Source organism: Cnephaeus nilssonii (genome assembly GCF_951640355.1).
Source record: "Cnephaeus nilssonii genome assembly, chromosome: 20".
Taxonomy (NCBI): Eukaryota; Metazoa; Chordata; class Mammalia; order Chiroptera; family Vespertilionidae; genus Cnephaeus; species Cnephaeus nilssonii.
The window spans coordinates 9,668,648-9,684,538 of NC_137091.1; the positions used below are offsets into that span (position 1 = coordinate 9,668,648).

The 15,891-nt window shown below is 38.1% G+C and overlaps 1 protein-coding gene across 5 annotated transcripts in view; it reads right to left on the reverse strand.

The window, feature by feature from the left end:
- HYDIN (HYDIN axonemal central pair apparatus protein) overlaps positions 1-15,891 on the reverse strand; it is a 352,840-nt gene that overhangs the window by 272,028 nt on the left and 64,921 nt on the right. For all 5 annotated transcript variants that reach the window (XR_013812852.1, XR_013812853.1, XM_079759605.1 and 2 more), the window contains exon 7: positions 15,252-15,376. Coding sequence is in view for 3 of the 5 variants with exons in the window: in XM_079759605.1 (XP_079615731.1) it covers positions 15,252-15,376 (125 nt within the window). In the remaining 2 variants the exon portion in view is untranslated. The remainder of the gene's footprint in view (positions 1-15,251; positions 15,377-15,891) is intronic.

Sequence of the window (15,891 nt, forward strand, 5' to 3'; positions counted from 1 at the left end):
TAATTTCTGAATATATGAATGCATTGCTTATCTAATATTTTAATTAAAAATGGATTATAGGGCCTCAGGAAACTTTTAAAGCTTCTAGATAGCACTAGTAATGAGAGAAATATAAAATACCATTTCATAGCCATCCGAAAGAAATGCGTATAGCAAAATGATGAGATATGTTAAACATAATGGTTGTTGATTATATCATGTCTGTGCTTTTGTGGTTATTTAAAATAAAGGGGAGGGGAAAAATAGGCTTACAGTTATTCATATGGATACATATATAATACAAGAATAAATAATAATACAAGAATAAACTATGATTCACATACTCAAAACTGTAAACCTACTTTTGCCCACCCTGTATTTCATTGGTTAAAAGGCCTGGGGAGGGCGCAGGAGGAGTCAATGGGGGAGAAAAGGAGAACATCTGTAATACTTTCAACAACAAAGATAATTTTTTTTTAATCAAAGAAAATATTCAAGGGTTTACTTATTTCACACAGATCTAGGGGTCAGAGAGACCAATGCCATCCATTGCAGTTGTTCACCGCAAAACTTCCTTCCCAGAAATACAGCAAGAGCAACTATATCCTTTTCAAGAATGATCTAATAATCATTTTTTTTACCACTATCTTCCAAAAATCATCAGATCCACAAGGTGAAGGAAACAGTAACTCTTGTCTTATCCATATGGATGTTGAAATACTTCTTTTTTATACCCACTTTCCTGCAGACCACCTTAAAAGGGGTCCCCAGCTATTAGAAGAATGATAGGATGGAGGTGTGAGGCCTACAAGAATGGATAAGGTGGCTGTGCCTCCGTGCTTCTGTGTCCTTGAGTGCCTGTTCCCACAGTGTTTCTTTTTGGGTTTCTGGGGTTGAATAGTGCAATTATTGTAGATGAGATTAGCCACGGTCATTTATTCTGTCCTTGAAAAGATCTATTTTGTGGGAGGTCTCATTACCTCTTGCCAGTTTTGCCACTATCAATCTAGTAAAAACAAATATGAACAAAACTAATTTTACCAAAAAAGGTGAAGCCAGCTATATACACAATACATTTCATACTGTGGTTTCAGTGCTTTCAGACAGCAGAGGATAGTTTAAAAAATATATGAGTGGAGCCCTAGATTCTCTAGGGCAGGATTTTCAACCTTTTTCATCTCACGGCACATATAAACTAATTACTAAAATTCTGTGGCATACCAAAAAATATATTTTTTTGCCAATCTAACAACAAAAAAATAGAATTTTGATTCATTCACACCAAATGGTTATTGTTGTGTTGGCTGCTGTCACTTTGTAAAATTTGACAATCTAAGGGAAAAGAGGTCAGTGCCCATGACTGAATGGTCAGGTATTGCAGGTTTTAACAATTCCTGTGGGACATCAGTGTTGGAAATCGCTGCTCTAGAAAACTAACAAGTCGGTGGATGGAGTATTTCTCATCTCTTGGTCACGGCAGGGTCAAATTCACCAAATCAAGCGAATTGCTGAATCAAACTCCTTTGGAGGTGCTTTGAAGGGTTTAAGAAACAAATTAGGGAACTTAACTGAGCTCACCCAGCACACCAGTGGCAATGCCAAAATCAGTATTTCCAATCTGCATGGAAGGTAGTGTGGGATTATACAAAGGGCGCTGGTCTCAGATGGTGTCAGAGGCCTGGGTTCAAGTTCCAGCTTTACTTAGATATACGATCATGGAATGTCTCTGGGCCTCAGTTTACTGATCTCTACAATGAAAGGCGTTAAAGAGATGTCCTCTAATGTCCCTTTACATACTAGCACTGAAGGAATTGTGAGTCTTTACGTCCTGTGTAATTTACAGAACTTTCATTCCACTTCCCTAAACAATTCCTAACCGTCTGTGTGTCCTAACTTCTGCTATTCCCTACCCTAAGCTATGGAATAAGAACCAAAGAAAAATAAAACTAGATCAAGTGATATTTTCATTGTCTCCAAGCCATGTTAAAACATTTGCTTCTTTTGCAATAACTATGTTTTGTTAGATTTTCAAAGTACAAAGCACACATTTATAATATAATATTCACATAATCGAAACAAAGTTCATGCAGGTAAGTCTGTATAAGTATATTCAGATATGTACTATTTAGCAGCTTCAACTGCTAGATATTAAATCACTCTCAATTACTTACTATTTTATATTTTGGTATTCCTTTATTGGCTTTTAGAAGGAAAAAAAGGAACTTCTTTATGGTTCACTAGAGTAAAATATGTAAATGACCATATAAAGCTGTCCTGTGAAGTACTAATATTATTATTGCGTATACATTTAACAATACATCATCACACCTCTGGGGAAAAAGCCTACTTGCCAACTCCTGAATTGAAATATCTCCTCTTCAGAAAGAGACACAGTACCTTTTAAAATGCTGAATAAGTGCATTAGCTCTGATGATGCTAGCGCTTAATGTCACCTCTACGATGACAGCAACCTCCCTGGGCACTGATGAAAACACACGGCTATGCTGCTACTTCCAGGGCTCATCCAAGCAACCAAAGGTTCAATAAGAATGTCTCTTTCTAAAGCCTGTTCTGAATGCTAGTATCACCTTGAACCCTTAGGTTCAATGTCTCTCAATGCCCAGTTGAAAAAATGCAAAACTTAAACAATCAACCATTTGTTTATCTCGTAATGGTCAAATAATCTTTTCACATCTGTTTTATTGAAATGATAGAACTAATTCATTCATTATTGTTTTGTTTTATTTTGTTGTTACCGATGTAGTCTTAAGTGTTTGTATTCTTAACCTTTTCTGGAGGATTTCTTTGTCAAAGGCAGAAAGTTGCTTCAGTTCTCTCTCAGTTTTAGACTACAATAAAAGGTAACGAAATCATTTCTAGGGTAAAATCAATTGCCTGAACAAACTTGATTCCACTACAGAAGGGCAAACACAAGAAAGGAAGGAGAGTTCTGGTTCAGGAAAATGTTTATGAATAGCATATTAGTCATTGGTGAAATTTCATACTCAGTCTCCTTAACTGCTAGAACACTGGTCAAACGCTGGTTGTTGAAAAAGCAAACTCTCCTGGCTGCATTTAACCAAGAACATAGCCCGTGGGGGACCAACAACTGAAAGGCAGAAACACAACTGTTTTAGAAATGTGGCCCGTCCGGTTTGGCTCAGTGGCTGAGCACTGACCTATGTATGAACCAGGAGGCCAGGGTTTGATTCCCGGTCAGGGCAGATGCACAGGTTGCAGGCTCGATCCCCAGTAGGGAGCGTGCAGAAGACAGCCAATCAATGATTGTCTCATTGATGTTTCTCTCTTCTCTCTCCCTCTCACTTTCTCTCTGAAATTAATTAAAATATATATATTTTTTAAAATGTGGTTGAGTACTTCCCCCCTCAAGGAGTACCAAAGCTCCTCCTTCTGGAACATTGTTGGAGGAAGTATGAATAAAAGCCCAGGCTAAACTTCCCTCCTCAAATTAATCCCTACTTTAAACAGCTGCAAAGTGTTCGATCGGATGCTTATTTAGGGAGATGAGAAGCCAATGATCATGACAACTTGGAGGAGCTGCATGATTAATTGTGTTTAAGCAGTCATTATGGTTTTCACTAATGAAAGCTTGGTTATAGGTTCTGGTCATTAATAACCCATAATAAAGATGAAAGCATATTCTTATCAGCTGTTTATTTCATGTAAGGAAAATTGCTACAAGATAGTTCACCTCTGTCTGCAATCTTTAGAAAACAACTTTATTCAGGAAACCAAGTTGACACCAGAACCTCAGGGTATGGAAATCAACTTCTCCACGGATGACTAACTTTTAATACACAAATAATTCATTTTCTTTAGCACAGGATGATAAATGTAAATATGGTACCAATCCAAATACTTACATAAAATCTAGACCGAAGGCCACTGGGAGAATGCAGCTGCATTTCAAAGTAAATGGATTATAGGAGTAAAAATGCAAATGTAGTAATGTGAGAGGCTGGGGAGATGACCCACTACTGTGGGAAGCTCACGGCAAGGGACTGAGAGTCTGGGTTCTAATTGTTCTTCTGACTAGTTATGCGACCTTGGGCAAGCCACTTATTTTCTTAGAAAAATTGCTTGAAAGAATTTAGCAAAAATTATACAAGAACAAAATAGAAAATCTTAGATCTATGTCTACTGAGAAACTGAATAATTTTTTTAAAAGCTTTAAGTCAAATAGCTTGAATAATGAATTTTTCAATCATTTAAGGAAGAAAGAACAAGAATCTTAAAGATTCTTTTTAGAGAATAAAAAAGGAGAATAATTCCCAACTTGTTTTATGAGACCAGTTGGCTTTTTAAGACCAAAGACAAGGGCATTATATTAATAGAAAATGGCAGGCTAATTTTTCTTATGAATTTGGATGCTCTCAAACAAATTATTAGCATATCTAATCCAGTGATTAACTAAGACAATAACATTTTAAATGTAGGTTTATCCCAGAATATTGCATGGATTTAGCATTTGAAAACCAATCACTGCATTTGAAGAATAAAGGTGAAATAATATGTAATAATCTTAACGTATACAGAAGTAATTGATGGAATTCAATACCCATTCAAGATAAAAAGAAACCTAGAAATAGAAAATTTTCTTTAACTGATATAGAGAGTATACACTAAAGATATCATATTAAATGATGAAACTCTGACACTTCCCCTCTGAGATTGAGAACAAGAGAAGGACATTAATTATCATCACTTCCATTGAACCTGGTACTAAAAGCCTAGCCTGTGCAAGACACAGTAAGAAATAAAAGAATTGAAAAAGAATTAAACTATCATCTTCAAATGACTTGATTATATATATACAAAATGCAAGATCATCTACAGATAAATCATGAGCTAATAAGTTAATTTATCAAGGTCTATAGATAAAAGATCAACACACAAAATTCAACTGTATTTTGAGATACCCACAAAAGTTTAGAAAATAGAATTAGAAAACAATACCACACTAGCCATAAAAGAAAAAAATGGATACATAAAAGACTATAATGCAATGACAAAAGGACAAACAATCCATAAAAGAATAGGTAAAATATTGAATAAACACTTTAAAGTAGAAGACATAAAAATAGTCAAAAATGCATGAGAAGATACTCAACATTATTAGTCATTGGGGAAATGGCAATTTAAAACAAAATAGATACCACTTCACATCCACTAGGATGACTAAAATTAAAAGACTGACAATGACCAAGAGTTGATGAGGATGTGGAATGACTGGAATCCTCATACATTGATGGTGGAAATACAAAATGCTTCAACCATTTCAGAAAACTTAAAGTTTTTTTTAAATAAATTTAAGCATATAAACTACCTTACAATCCAGCAATTCTACTCCTAAATAGTTACCTGAAAAATAAAAGTATACGTGCGCACACACACACACATCTTGTAGAAAAGTGGTTATTAAAGCTTTATTCATAATATCCCAAAACTTCAAACACTCCAAAGTTACATTAACAAGAGAATGGATAAACTATATATGAGCATACGGTGGAATACTGCTCAGGAGTGAAAAGGGAATTACAATATACACAATAACATGAAAAAAAATCGCAAAAACATTATGTTGACTGAAAGACATAAAAAAAGAATATATATTGTATCAGTACATTGATTTGAATTCCAAGAGCAAGCAAAACTAATGTAGGGTAATAGAAATCTAAGATGGGGATGAAGGAAATAAGTGGAAAAGGCATGAAGGAACTTTCTGAGATAATAGATGTTCTATATCCTGAATGGGGTGGTAGTAACTAGTACACAGGTATTTACACTTGTCAAAACTCATCAAACTGTACAATTAAAATCTGTGCATCTAAATTACATATACTATAATTAAAGTGTAATTAAAATCACTTACACCAATATAAAAAAAAACAATGAATATATGACTAAATCTAACCATAAGGTTCAAAACTTCTACTCAGAAAACTTCTGCTGAAATTAAAGAAAGCCTAAACACATAGAGGGATAAACCATGTTTATAATATGATATATGGAGAGGATTATAAAGTAACCCTGTAGTGGGAAAGAATGAACTACTCTATAAATAACATTGAACAATGTGAAAAAGACAAATTAGAGGCAGTTTTAAGTATTAAATTAAACTGGAGATTGAAATAACTAAAATACTCAATAAAATATTTTTTAAACGACTTTAAAAATAAGAACATCAAAGTGAAGTGAAGAATCACAGGAAGTAATGTAGTGCCAAAGCTGTCTTTTGCCCTAAAGCCTTTTATTAACCCTTGAACTCCTGCTTTAACTATTGTTTTGTATTCCTAGGACAGGCGATAAAGTCTAGGGCCCATCCAAAGTAGAAATGCTAAATTCAAAATTTACAAAACACAGCGGCATAAGAGATGACCAATTGAGAACACACTACCCCAAATTATGGCAGCGAGGCAGGTGCAGGAAGGATTTTTTTTTTTACTTTCCCCTGAAGCAGGTCATAAGACCTTCATTGGAGAGGTGCCCTCCTATACTTGGATGACCGGAGCATCCTTATCTGCAAAGACAGAGCGACACTGAGAGGAATCTGAGCAAACAGGCCTTACTGTTTCCCCAAGTTTACTACACACAGCTCATACCCTTTTGTCCTATCACATTTTCCCACAACTGACACTCTTCATCACACCTAGCGTAAAAGCACTCGGGTTTAACCACTTCTTCCAGTCTTCATTTCCTTCTGAAGGCTCCCATGTCACATAAGAATTACATTAATTTGTATGCTTTTCTCCTGATAATCTGTTTGTTTTTTTTGTTACAGGGGCCCAGCTAAAAGCCTAGAAGGGTATAAGAAAAAGATAATTCCCCTCCCTACAGATAACATGGTTGAAAATCATCAGTAACAATAAGCAGCAAATAAAATAAATTATAAATCAATAAACAGACAATATATCTGAATTATCAGATACAGAATATAAATAAGTATAAATAAGTTTAATATATTTTAAAAATAAAAGGAAAACTTGAAAAAATAAGAGTAGAGAGCACTTTGATTTAAACAAGAATCAAATAAAAATGTCAGAAATGAAAATAATTATAATTAAAAAACTGAAACTCAATAGACTTCACTAAAGAGTAAATTATTGAATAGGTAAGAAGTATCCAGAGATGTCTACAGAGACAAAGAAATAGAAAACATAAAAGAGAGGTTAAAAGGAATAAATAATAGAGTAATAATAGATTAAGTATTAAAAAAGAGTAACTAATTAGAGTAACTAAAGAGTAACTAAAAGAGTAACTAATTAAATTTCAGAACAAGATAATAGAATGGAGAAAAGCTAATAATCCGTATGGGGGGGGGGGGGGGCAGAAACGTGGTCCCTACCTCACACATACACAAAAATGAAATCAAAGATCAATCACTAACTTAAACATAGAAGCTAAAACTAATATCCTCCTAAAAGTAAACATAGGAGAGTATGTTCATGATCTTGGAGAAGGCAAAGATTTCTTAGCAAGAAGGCAAAAAGCATTAATCTTAAAAGAAAAAAACTGATCATGTAGATTTCATCAAAATGAAAAATGTCTGCTCATTAAGAAATATCATTAAGGGAGTGAGGAACCCATAGAGGAGAGTGTAGACGTGTGTGGTGTGTGTGTGTGTGTGAGCTAGGGTCAGTTAGATTCTGCACGTCTTCCAAGGGGCTCCCTAACTGGGCAGTCCTAGACGGCGCAGCCCCGCGCACAAAGCGGACACTTCTCAGCGGCTGGTGCGGACGCGGAGACCACGCCATCTTGGGAAACAGAGCTGCCTGAGACACGGATCCTGGCTTCTGACACAAACCAGGACCCTGCAGCCACTGGGGACAGAGAACTGCTATCACAGCTTCAGACCAACAAACAAGAATCCAGACTTCTCAGCAGAATTCCGTGAGTCAAAGAGCCTACCCCACTCCCAGCAGGCGCGAGAGCGCCTTAGTAACTGATAGACCCGCCCCTCCCCCAAGCTGCTGAGCGCTCACAGGCGCGCCTAGAGCACAGTAACTGATAGACCCGCCCCTCGCCCAAGCTGCTGAACGCTCACAGGCGCGCCTAGAGCACAGTAACTGATAGACCCGCCCCTCGCCCAAGCTGCTGAGCTTTGCGCAGGGACGCGCTCCCCACCAGGGAATTTGGCGCGGCACGGGACAGAAGCAGCTCCCGGTCGGGAAATCTGTCAGTGCGCACAGAGGGCTCCCCTTCGGGGAATTTGGCTTGCGGGTCACAGCTCCCCCTTCTGGGAATCTTAGGGCGTGCACAGAAGGGCTTCCCTTCAGGGAAGTTGGCGCGCAGGACGGACTCCGCCCCCCTTCCGGGACTTTGGGAGAGTGCACCACAGAATCAGCTCACCTTCAGGATTTTAAGAATGTGCGCTCTAGCCGGTTTGGCTCAGTAGAGAGAGCACACACAGGACGCAGCTCCACTTCAGGGAATTTGGCACGCCGGACACAGCTGCCGGGGATCCCTGACTCACAGCGCATTCACACTAAGAGCCAGCGACCCCAATTGTTGGTGCATGCACACACAGGGACCCTGATTCTCAACGAGAAACCTCACAAGGCAACAGAGACTTTGACACTCGAGTCTTGGTGCAGACACAGGGAAACTCTGACTCCTGGCACATCCTAAGGATCTCATTTTCGGCGCATACCAACAGTGTGGTGCAGACAGGGCCCCTGATTCCAAGTGTGCACACGAGACCACACAGAACACTGGGGACACTGACCCTGGGCAAGTCTGGTTCCCACCAACCAAAGGCAGCCACACGTCCTAGTGTCAGAGCACTCCAGTGAAACTCGGGTGGAGCGAAGTCCCCACAGCACACGGCCCAGGTCCACACAAACGGAAACTTGAGCTTTCTGGTAATAGCCAGAATGGGGAAACGAAATATCTCTCAGAGGAAAGAAAATGTGGAGTCGCCAAGAAAGGAAATTAGTGAAACTGAAGCTTGCAACATGACCGAAAAGGAGTTCAGAGTAATGGTCGTGGAATTTATACAACGGATGGATGAGAAAATCAACAACTTATGCAAGAATCAGGAAGAAATGAAGAGTGATATAGCTACAATCAAAAACACCATGGAAAGTTTCAACAGTAGACTACAAGAAGCAGAGGACCGAATTAGTGAGTTAGAAGATCAGGTACAGAAACAAGCTCAAGCTGAACAGCAATTGGAGAAAAAAATTAAAAAGCAGGAGGAAAGCCTAAGGGAGCTTCGGGACAACATGAAACGAAGTAACATGCGTATAATAGGGCTGCCAGAAGGACAAGAAGAGCAGCAGGGTTTAGAAAATCTATTTGAAGAAATAATGACAGAAAACTTCCCGGATATGGGAAAGATAAAAGTTACGCAAGTAAAGAGAGTCCCAAGCAGGATCAACCCCAAAAGACCCACACCAAGACATGTCATAATTTCAATGGCAAATATAAATGATAAAGAGAGAATCCTAAAGGCGGCAAGAGAGAGACAGAGAGTTACCTACAAAGGAACACCCATCAGATTGTCAAATGATTACTCATCAGAAACACAACAAGCTAGAAGTGAATGGAAGGAGGTATACAAAGTGTTGCAAAGCAAAGGACTGAATCCAAGAATACTATATCCAGCAAGACTATCAATCAAAATTGAAGGGGAAATCAGGAGCTTTGCAGACAAAAAAAGCCTCAGGGAGTTTATCACCACCAAACCAGCAATGCAAGAATTGCTAAAGGGAATACTGTAAAAAGAAGAAATAAACAGGTAAGAAGGAATACAGACACAAAAATAGATATGACTGCAAACAAATACCTTTCAGTAATAACTTTAAATGTAAACGGACTAAATGCTCCAATCAAAAGACATCGAGTAGCTGAATGGATAAAAAAACACGACCCATGTATATGCTGTCTACAAGAGACCCACCTCAGAACAAGAGACTCACACAGATTGAAAGTGAAGGGATGGAAAAATATCTTTCAGGCAAACGGAAATGAAAAAAAAGCAGGAGTAGCAATACTTATATCTGACAAAATAGACCTCAAAGTAAATGCCATAACAAGAGATAAGGAAGGCCACTTCATAATACTAAAAGGAGAAATCCAACAAGAAGAAATAATTCTGGTAAACATATACGCTCCCAATATAGGAGCACCCAAATACATAAAAAAACTCCTGGAGGATATCAAGGGAGAGATTAATAGCAATACAATCATAGTAGGAGACTTTAATACCCCACTATCACCACTGGACAAATCCTCTAAACAAAAAATCAGCAAAGAAACAGCAATCTTAAATGACTCACTAGACCAGATGGAATTAATTGACATCTTCAGAACATTTCACCCCAAAGCCACAGAATATACATTCTTCTCAAGTGCACATGGGTCATTTTCAAAGATAGACCATATGCTGGGTCACAGGCAAAATCTCTTCAAATTCAAGAAGATAGAAATTATATCAAGCATCTTCTCAGATCACAGTGGCATAAAACTGGAAATCAACTACAATAAATACAATCCAAAGAAATCAAACACATGGAGACTAAACAGCATGCTATTAAACAAGGACTGGGTCACCAGAGAGATCAAGGAAGAAATAAAAAACATCATGGCAACAAATGACAATGAAAACACAACAATCCAAAATCTATGGGACACAGCGAAAGCAGTCTTGAGAGGGAAGTTCATAGCTCTACAAGCCTATTGCAAAAAACAAGAAACAATGGTAACAAATTACTTAACCCTACAACTCAAAGAGCTAGAAAAAGCGCAGCAAGAAAAGCCCAGTGTAACCAGAAGGAAGGAAATAACAAAGATCAGAGCGGAGATAAATGACATAGAGACCAAAGAAACAATACATAAGATCAACAAAACCAAGAGCTGGTTCTTTGAAAGGATAAACAAGATTGATGGACCTCTAGCCAGGCTCACCAAGAAGCAAAGAGAGAGGACCCAAATAAACAAAATCAGAAATGAAAGAGGTGAAATAACAACAGACCCTGCTGAGATACAAAGGATTGTTACAAAATACTACGAACAACTCTATTCCAACAAACTGGACAACCTGGAGGAAATGGACATATTCCTAGAAAAATATAACCTTCCAAAAATCAATCAAGAAGAATCTAAACAGCTCAATAGGCCAATAACTATGGACGAAATTGAAGCAGTCATCAAAAAGCTTCCGGCAAACAAAAGCCCGGGGCCTGATGGCTTCACAGGAGAGTTTTACCAAACATTCAAGGAAGAACTAAAACCTATCCTCCTCAGACTATTCCAAAAAATTCAAGTGGAAGGAACACTTCCAAGCTCCTTCTATGAAGCCAGCATCACCCTAATACCAAAACCAGATAAAGACAACACAATGAAAGAGAATTACAGACCAATATCCCTCATGAACATAGATGCCAAAATCCTCAACAAAATTCTAGCAAATCGGCTCCAGCAGTACATCAGAAAGATCATACACCATGACCAAGTAGGATTTATCCCAGGAATGCAAGGATGGTACAATATCCGCAAATCAATAAACGTGATACATCACATAAACAAATTGAAAGATAAAAATCACATAGTCAGATCAATTGATGCAGAAAAAGCATTTGACAAAATCCAACACCCTTTCTTGATAAAAGCTCTCAACAAGGTGGGAATAGATGGCTCATACCTCAACATAATAAAAGCTATATATAATAAACCCACAGCAAACATCATACTCAATGGACAAAAACTAAAAACATTTCCCCTAAGAACAGGAACAAGACAGGGATGCCCACTCTCACCACTCCTGTTTGACATAGTACTGGAAGTATTAGCCATTGCAATTAGACAAGAAGAAGAAATAAAAGGCATCCAAATTGGAAAAGAACAAGTAAAGCTGTCTTTATTTGCAGACGACATGATATTGTACATAAAAAATCCGAAAGACTCCGTCAAAAAACTAATAGACTTAATAAATGAATTCGGCAAAGTAGCAGGATACAAAATTAACGCCAAGAAATCTATGGCCTTTCTATACACCAATAGTGAACTTACAGACAAAGAGACTAAAAAGGCAATCCCATTTACCATCGCGCCAAAAAAATTAAGATACCTAGGAATAAACTTAACTAAGGAGGTAAAAGACCTATACACGGAAAACTACAGGACACTGAAAAAAGAGATAGAGGAAGACGTAAACAGATGGAAGAACATACCATGTTCATGGATTGGTAGAATCAACATCATTAAAATGTCCATACTACCCAAAGCAATCTATAGATTCAATGCACTCCCCATTAAAATACCAACGGCATATTTCACAGACCTTGAAAGAACTCTCCAAAAATTCATCTGGAATAAAAAAAGACCCCGAATAGCCACAGCAATCCTGAGAAAGAAGAATAAAGTAGGAGGGATCTCAATACCAGATTTCAAGCTGTATTACAAAGCCACTGTTCTCAAAACAGCCTGGTACTGGCACAAGAACAGACATATAGATCAATGGAACAGAATAGAGAATCCAGATATCGACCCAAACCACTATGCTCAATTAATATTTGACAAAGGAGGCATGAACATACAATGGAATAAAGACAGTCTCTTCAATAAATGGTGTTGGGAAAATTGGACAGATACATGCAAAAAAATGAAGCTTGATCACCAACTTACGCCATACACAAAAATAAACTCAAAATGGATACAGGACTTAAACATAAGACGGGAAACCATAAAAATACTAGAGCAATCCACAGGCAGCAAAATCTCAGACATATGCCAAAAGAAATTCTTCACTGACACTGCTCCTAGGGCAGTGGAAGCTAAAGAGAAAATTAACAAATGGGACTACATAAAAATAAAAAGCTTTTTCACAGCAAAAGAAACCATCAACAAAACAACAAGAAGGCCCACTACATGGGAGAACATATTTGCAAATGGCATCACTGATAAAGGTTTAATCTCCAACATCTACAGGCAGCTTATGCAACTTAATAAAAGGAAGATAAATGATCCAATAAAAAAATGGGCAACAGACCTAAATAGAATCTTTTCAAAAGAAGACAGAAGGAAGGCCAAGAGACACATGAAAACATGCTCAACGTCACTAATTATCCGAGAGATGCAAATCAAAACAACAATGCGGTACCATCTTACACCTGTCAGAATGGCTATCATCAACAAATCAACAAACGACAAGTGTTGGCGAGGATGCGGAGAAAAAGGAACCCTCGTGCACTGCTGGTGGGAATGCAGATTGGTGCAGCCACTGTGGAGAACAGTATGGAGTTTCCTCAAAAAACTGAAAATGGAACTCCCATTTGACCCAGTAATCCCACTCCTGGGAATATATCCGAAGAAACTAGAAACACCAATCAGAAAGGATATATGCACCCCTATGTTTATAGCAGCACAATTCACCATAGCTAAGATTTGGAAACAGCCTAGGTGCCCGTCAGCAGATGACTGGATCAGAAAACTGTGGTACATCTACACAATGGAATACTATGCTGCCATAAAAAAGAAGGAATTCTCATCATTTGCAGCAACCTGGATGGAATTGGAGAACATTATGTTAAGTGAAATAAGTCAGTCAATGAAAGAAAAATACCACATGATCTCACTCATTTATGGATAATAAAGAACATTATAAAATTGAACAAAAAGATAGATACAGAGACAGTAAAGCATCAAACAGACTGTCAAATTACAGGGGGAAGGTTAGGGAGAGATGGGGGAGATAAGAGATCAATCAAAGGACTTGTATGCATGCATATAAGCATAACCAATGGACGCAAAACTCTGGGGGGTGAGGGCATATATGGGAGTGGGGTGGGGGGGGCAATGGCAAGATATGTACACATATAATACCTTAATAAAAAAAATTGGAGAAAAAAAAAAAGAAAGAAATATCATTAAGGAAATGAAAAGGCAAGCTACAGTCTGAAAGAAAATATTAACAATACATATATCTGGCAAATGACTAGTATTAGACTATAAAGTTATAAAGTACTCTTTCCTTACAAATTAATAATAAAAACATATATGAATGGCTAGTAAGCACATGAAAAGGGGCTCAATGTCATTAATTATTAGGGAAATGAAAATTTAAACCCTAGAAGACATCACTTTATGCCACTAGCATATCTAAGATGAACAATACAACACCACGTGTTGGCAAGGCTGTGAAGCAACTGGAACTCACTCTTTGCTGGTGGGAGTGTAAAATGGCGCGATGACTTTGGAAAAATCAATGTCCCTGATGTGTTATAAGCTGAGTGTTTAACCTTCCTCTGTTGGGTTACCTGGGCCCAAACTTCTCCTTTGCTTAAGCTAGTTCAGGTTAGGTTTCTCTTGCTAGCAGCCAGTGAACTGTGGCCAACACTAAAAGATAAGAAATATAGATTGTGCCCCTGGCTAGGTGCAGCTTTTATGCTGGGCAATGTAGAGCCAGAACCACTTAGCCACGCGTCCTTATGCAACGGCTCGAACTGTCCTGCTGAGCTACGCGTCCCCAAGGCCAGCAACTCTGAGCTGTGACCTCAGTGTCTCCTGTTGCTCTTTCCTGGCTGTACACTTCTGTTTTCTCCCTACAACGAACGCCCTTCTGACGCAGACAACCTGGGTCATTCAACGTGAACGGTTAAAAAAGAAATGTGGAGGAAATGAGGATATGAAATAATAAATGGGAATGGTAAAATATTAATTTGAAAACCAACTTTGGATATTTGCATATGGTACATGCAGTCTACATGGCCATCAATTAAATGAATAATTTCCATCATCATGCAGGGTATGTCCTTCAAGAAACTGCTGTGGCAATAGTCACCGTCTTATACTGTGTTTAAGAAAGAAGTAAGATATTTGCACATTCTAAGGATTAAAGTAACTGCATCTTATATAGACTAGTGAACACACAAAAGACCATTCTGAACTGGGACTTATATTTTCAAAATGTCAGACATATGCAGCAATAAATCAAATGGAAAACACCTGGGTATTATTTTCAAGTCCATTTACATATAAATAACCTCAATCTACTAACGTGACATCTGGGTGTAGGTTCCTTCCTGAGCCCTGTATTTCTCAGGCTCATAAACATTGGAGAAACCAGTCAGGTGGGATTTATATCTGCCTCAACATTATTTCTGTTGGAGGCATTTATTCTTTTGTTCTTTACCTGGTGGATCTTAGCTTACTCTCATGCAGCCAAAATAACCATTTCCTGCTTTGCGTCCTCATGTTTTCCATCTGACCTTTCTTAACAGGCGGAACTTTGAATAAAGGATAATGCCTACCTGTGTCGTAATACACAATCAGACGTTTGCTGTGATTGCCCACAGTCTGTGGCTCAAAATCCACTTCCAGTTGCATGGACTCTCCCACAGTAAGAGTTCCAACAGATGGCTCCACAGAGAACGGCCTGCAACACACGAGGCACACCATCAGCACACGTTCCTGATTGTGTGAGGGGAGAAGGTGCAAGAGCTCTAGATCTGTACCTGGTTCAGTCCTGACACTATAACTCAGTGCTGGTGAAGTAACTTTCCCCCCTAATGTGAAAGAACTTTGGTTTTAATGTTAAAATAATCAGCAAGTTTAAGAGAACATTAAATGATGCGATAATCTTCTTGTTTGTGTCCTTGCAATTCGGCAATTCCTTTAACATTCATCGAGTGATTCAGTAAGGGACAGATTTACAACATGTATGCAAATAATGTAATCTGCAAAAGAACAGTACCTTCGAATGGATAAAAATCAAGTTTTGTGAGAGTTCAGAGAAAAAGGGCCTTCATAATGGAAAACAATATCAGAGTCCCCAAAGGCAAGTGATGACACAATCACAGAAGGTTCATTTGAGGGCAGTGTAACAAAGGGTCTAGTTAAGAGGGCCGGGAGGAGGGATAGAGGGAAACTACAAGGTTATTAACAGTAGGG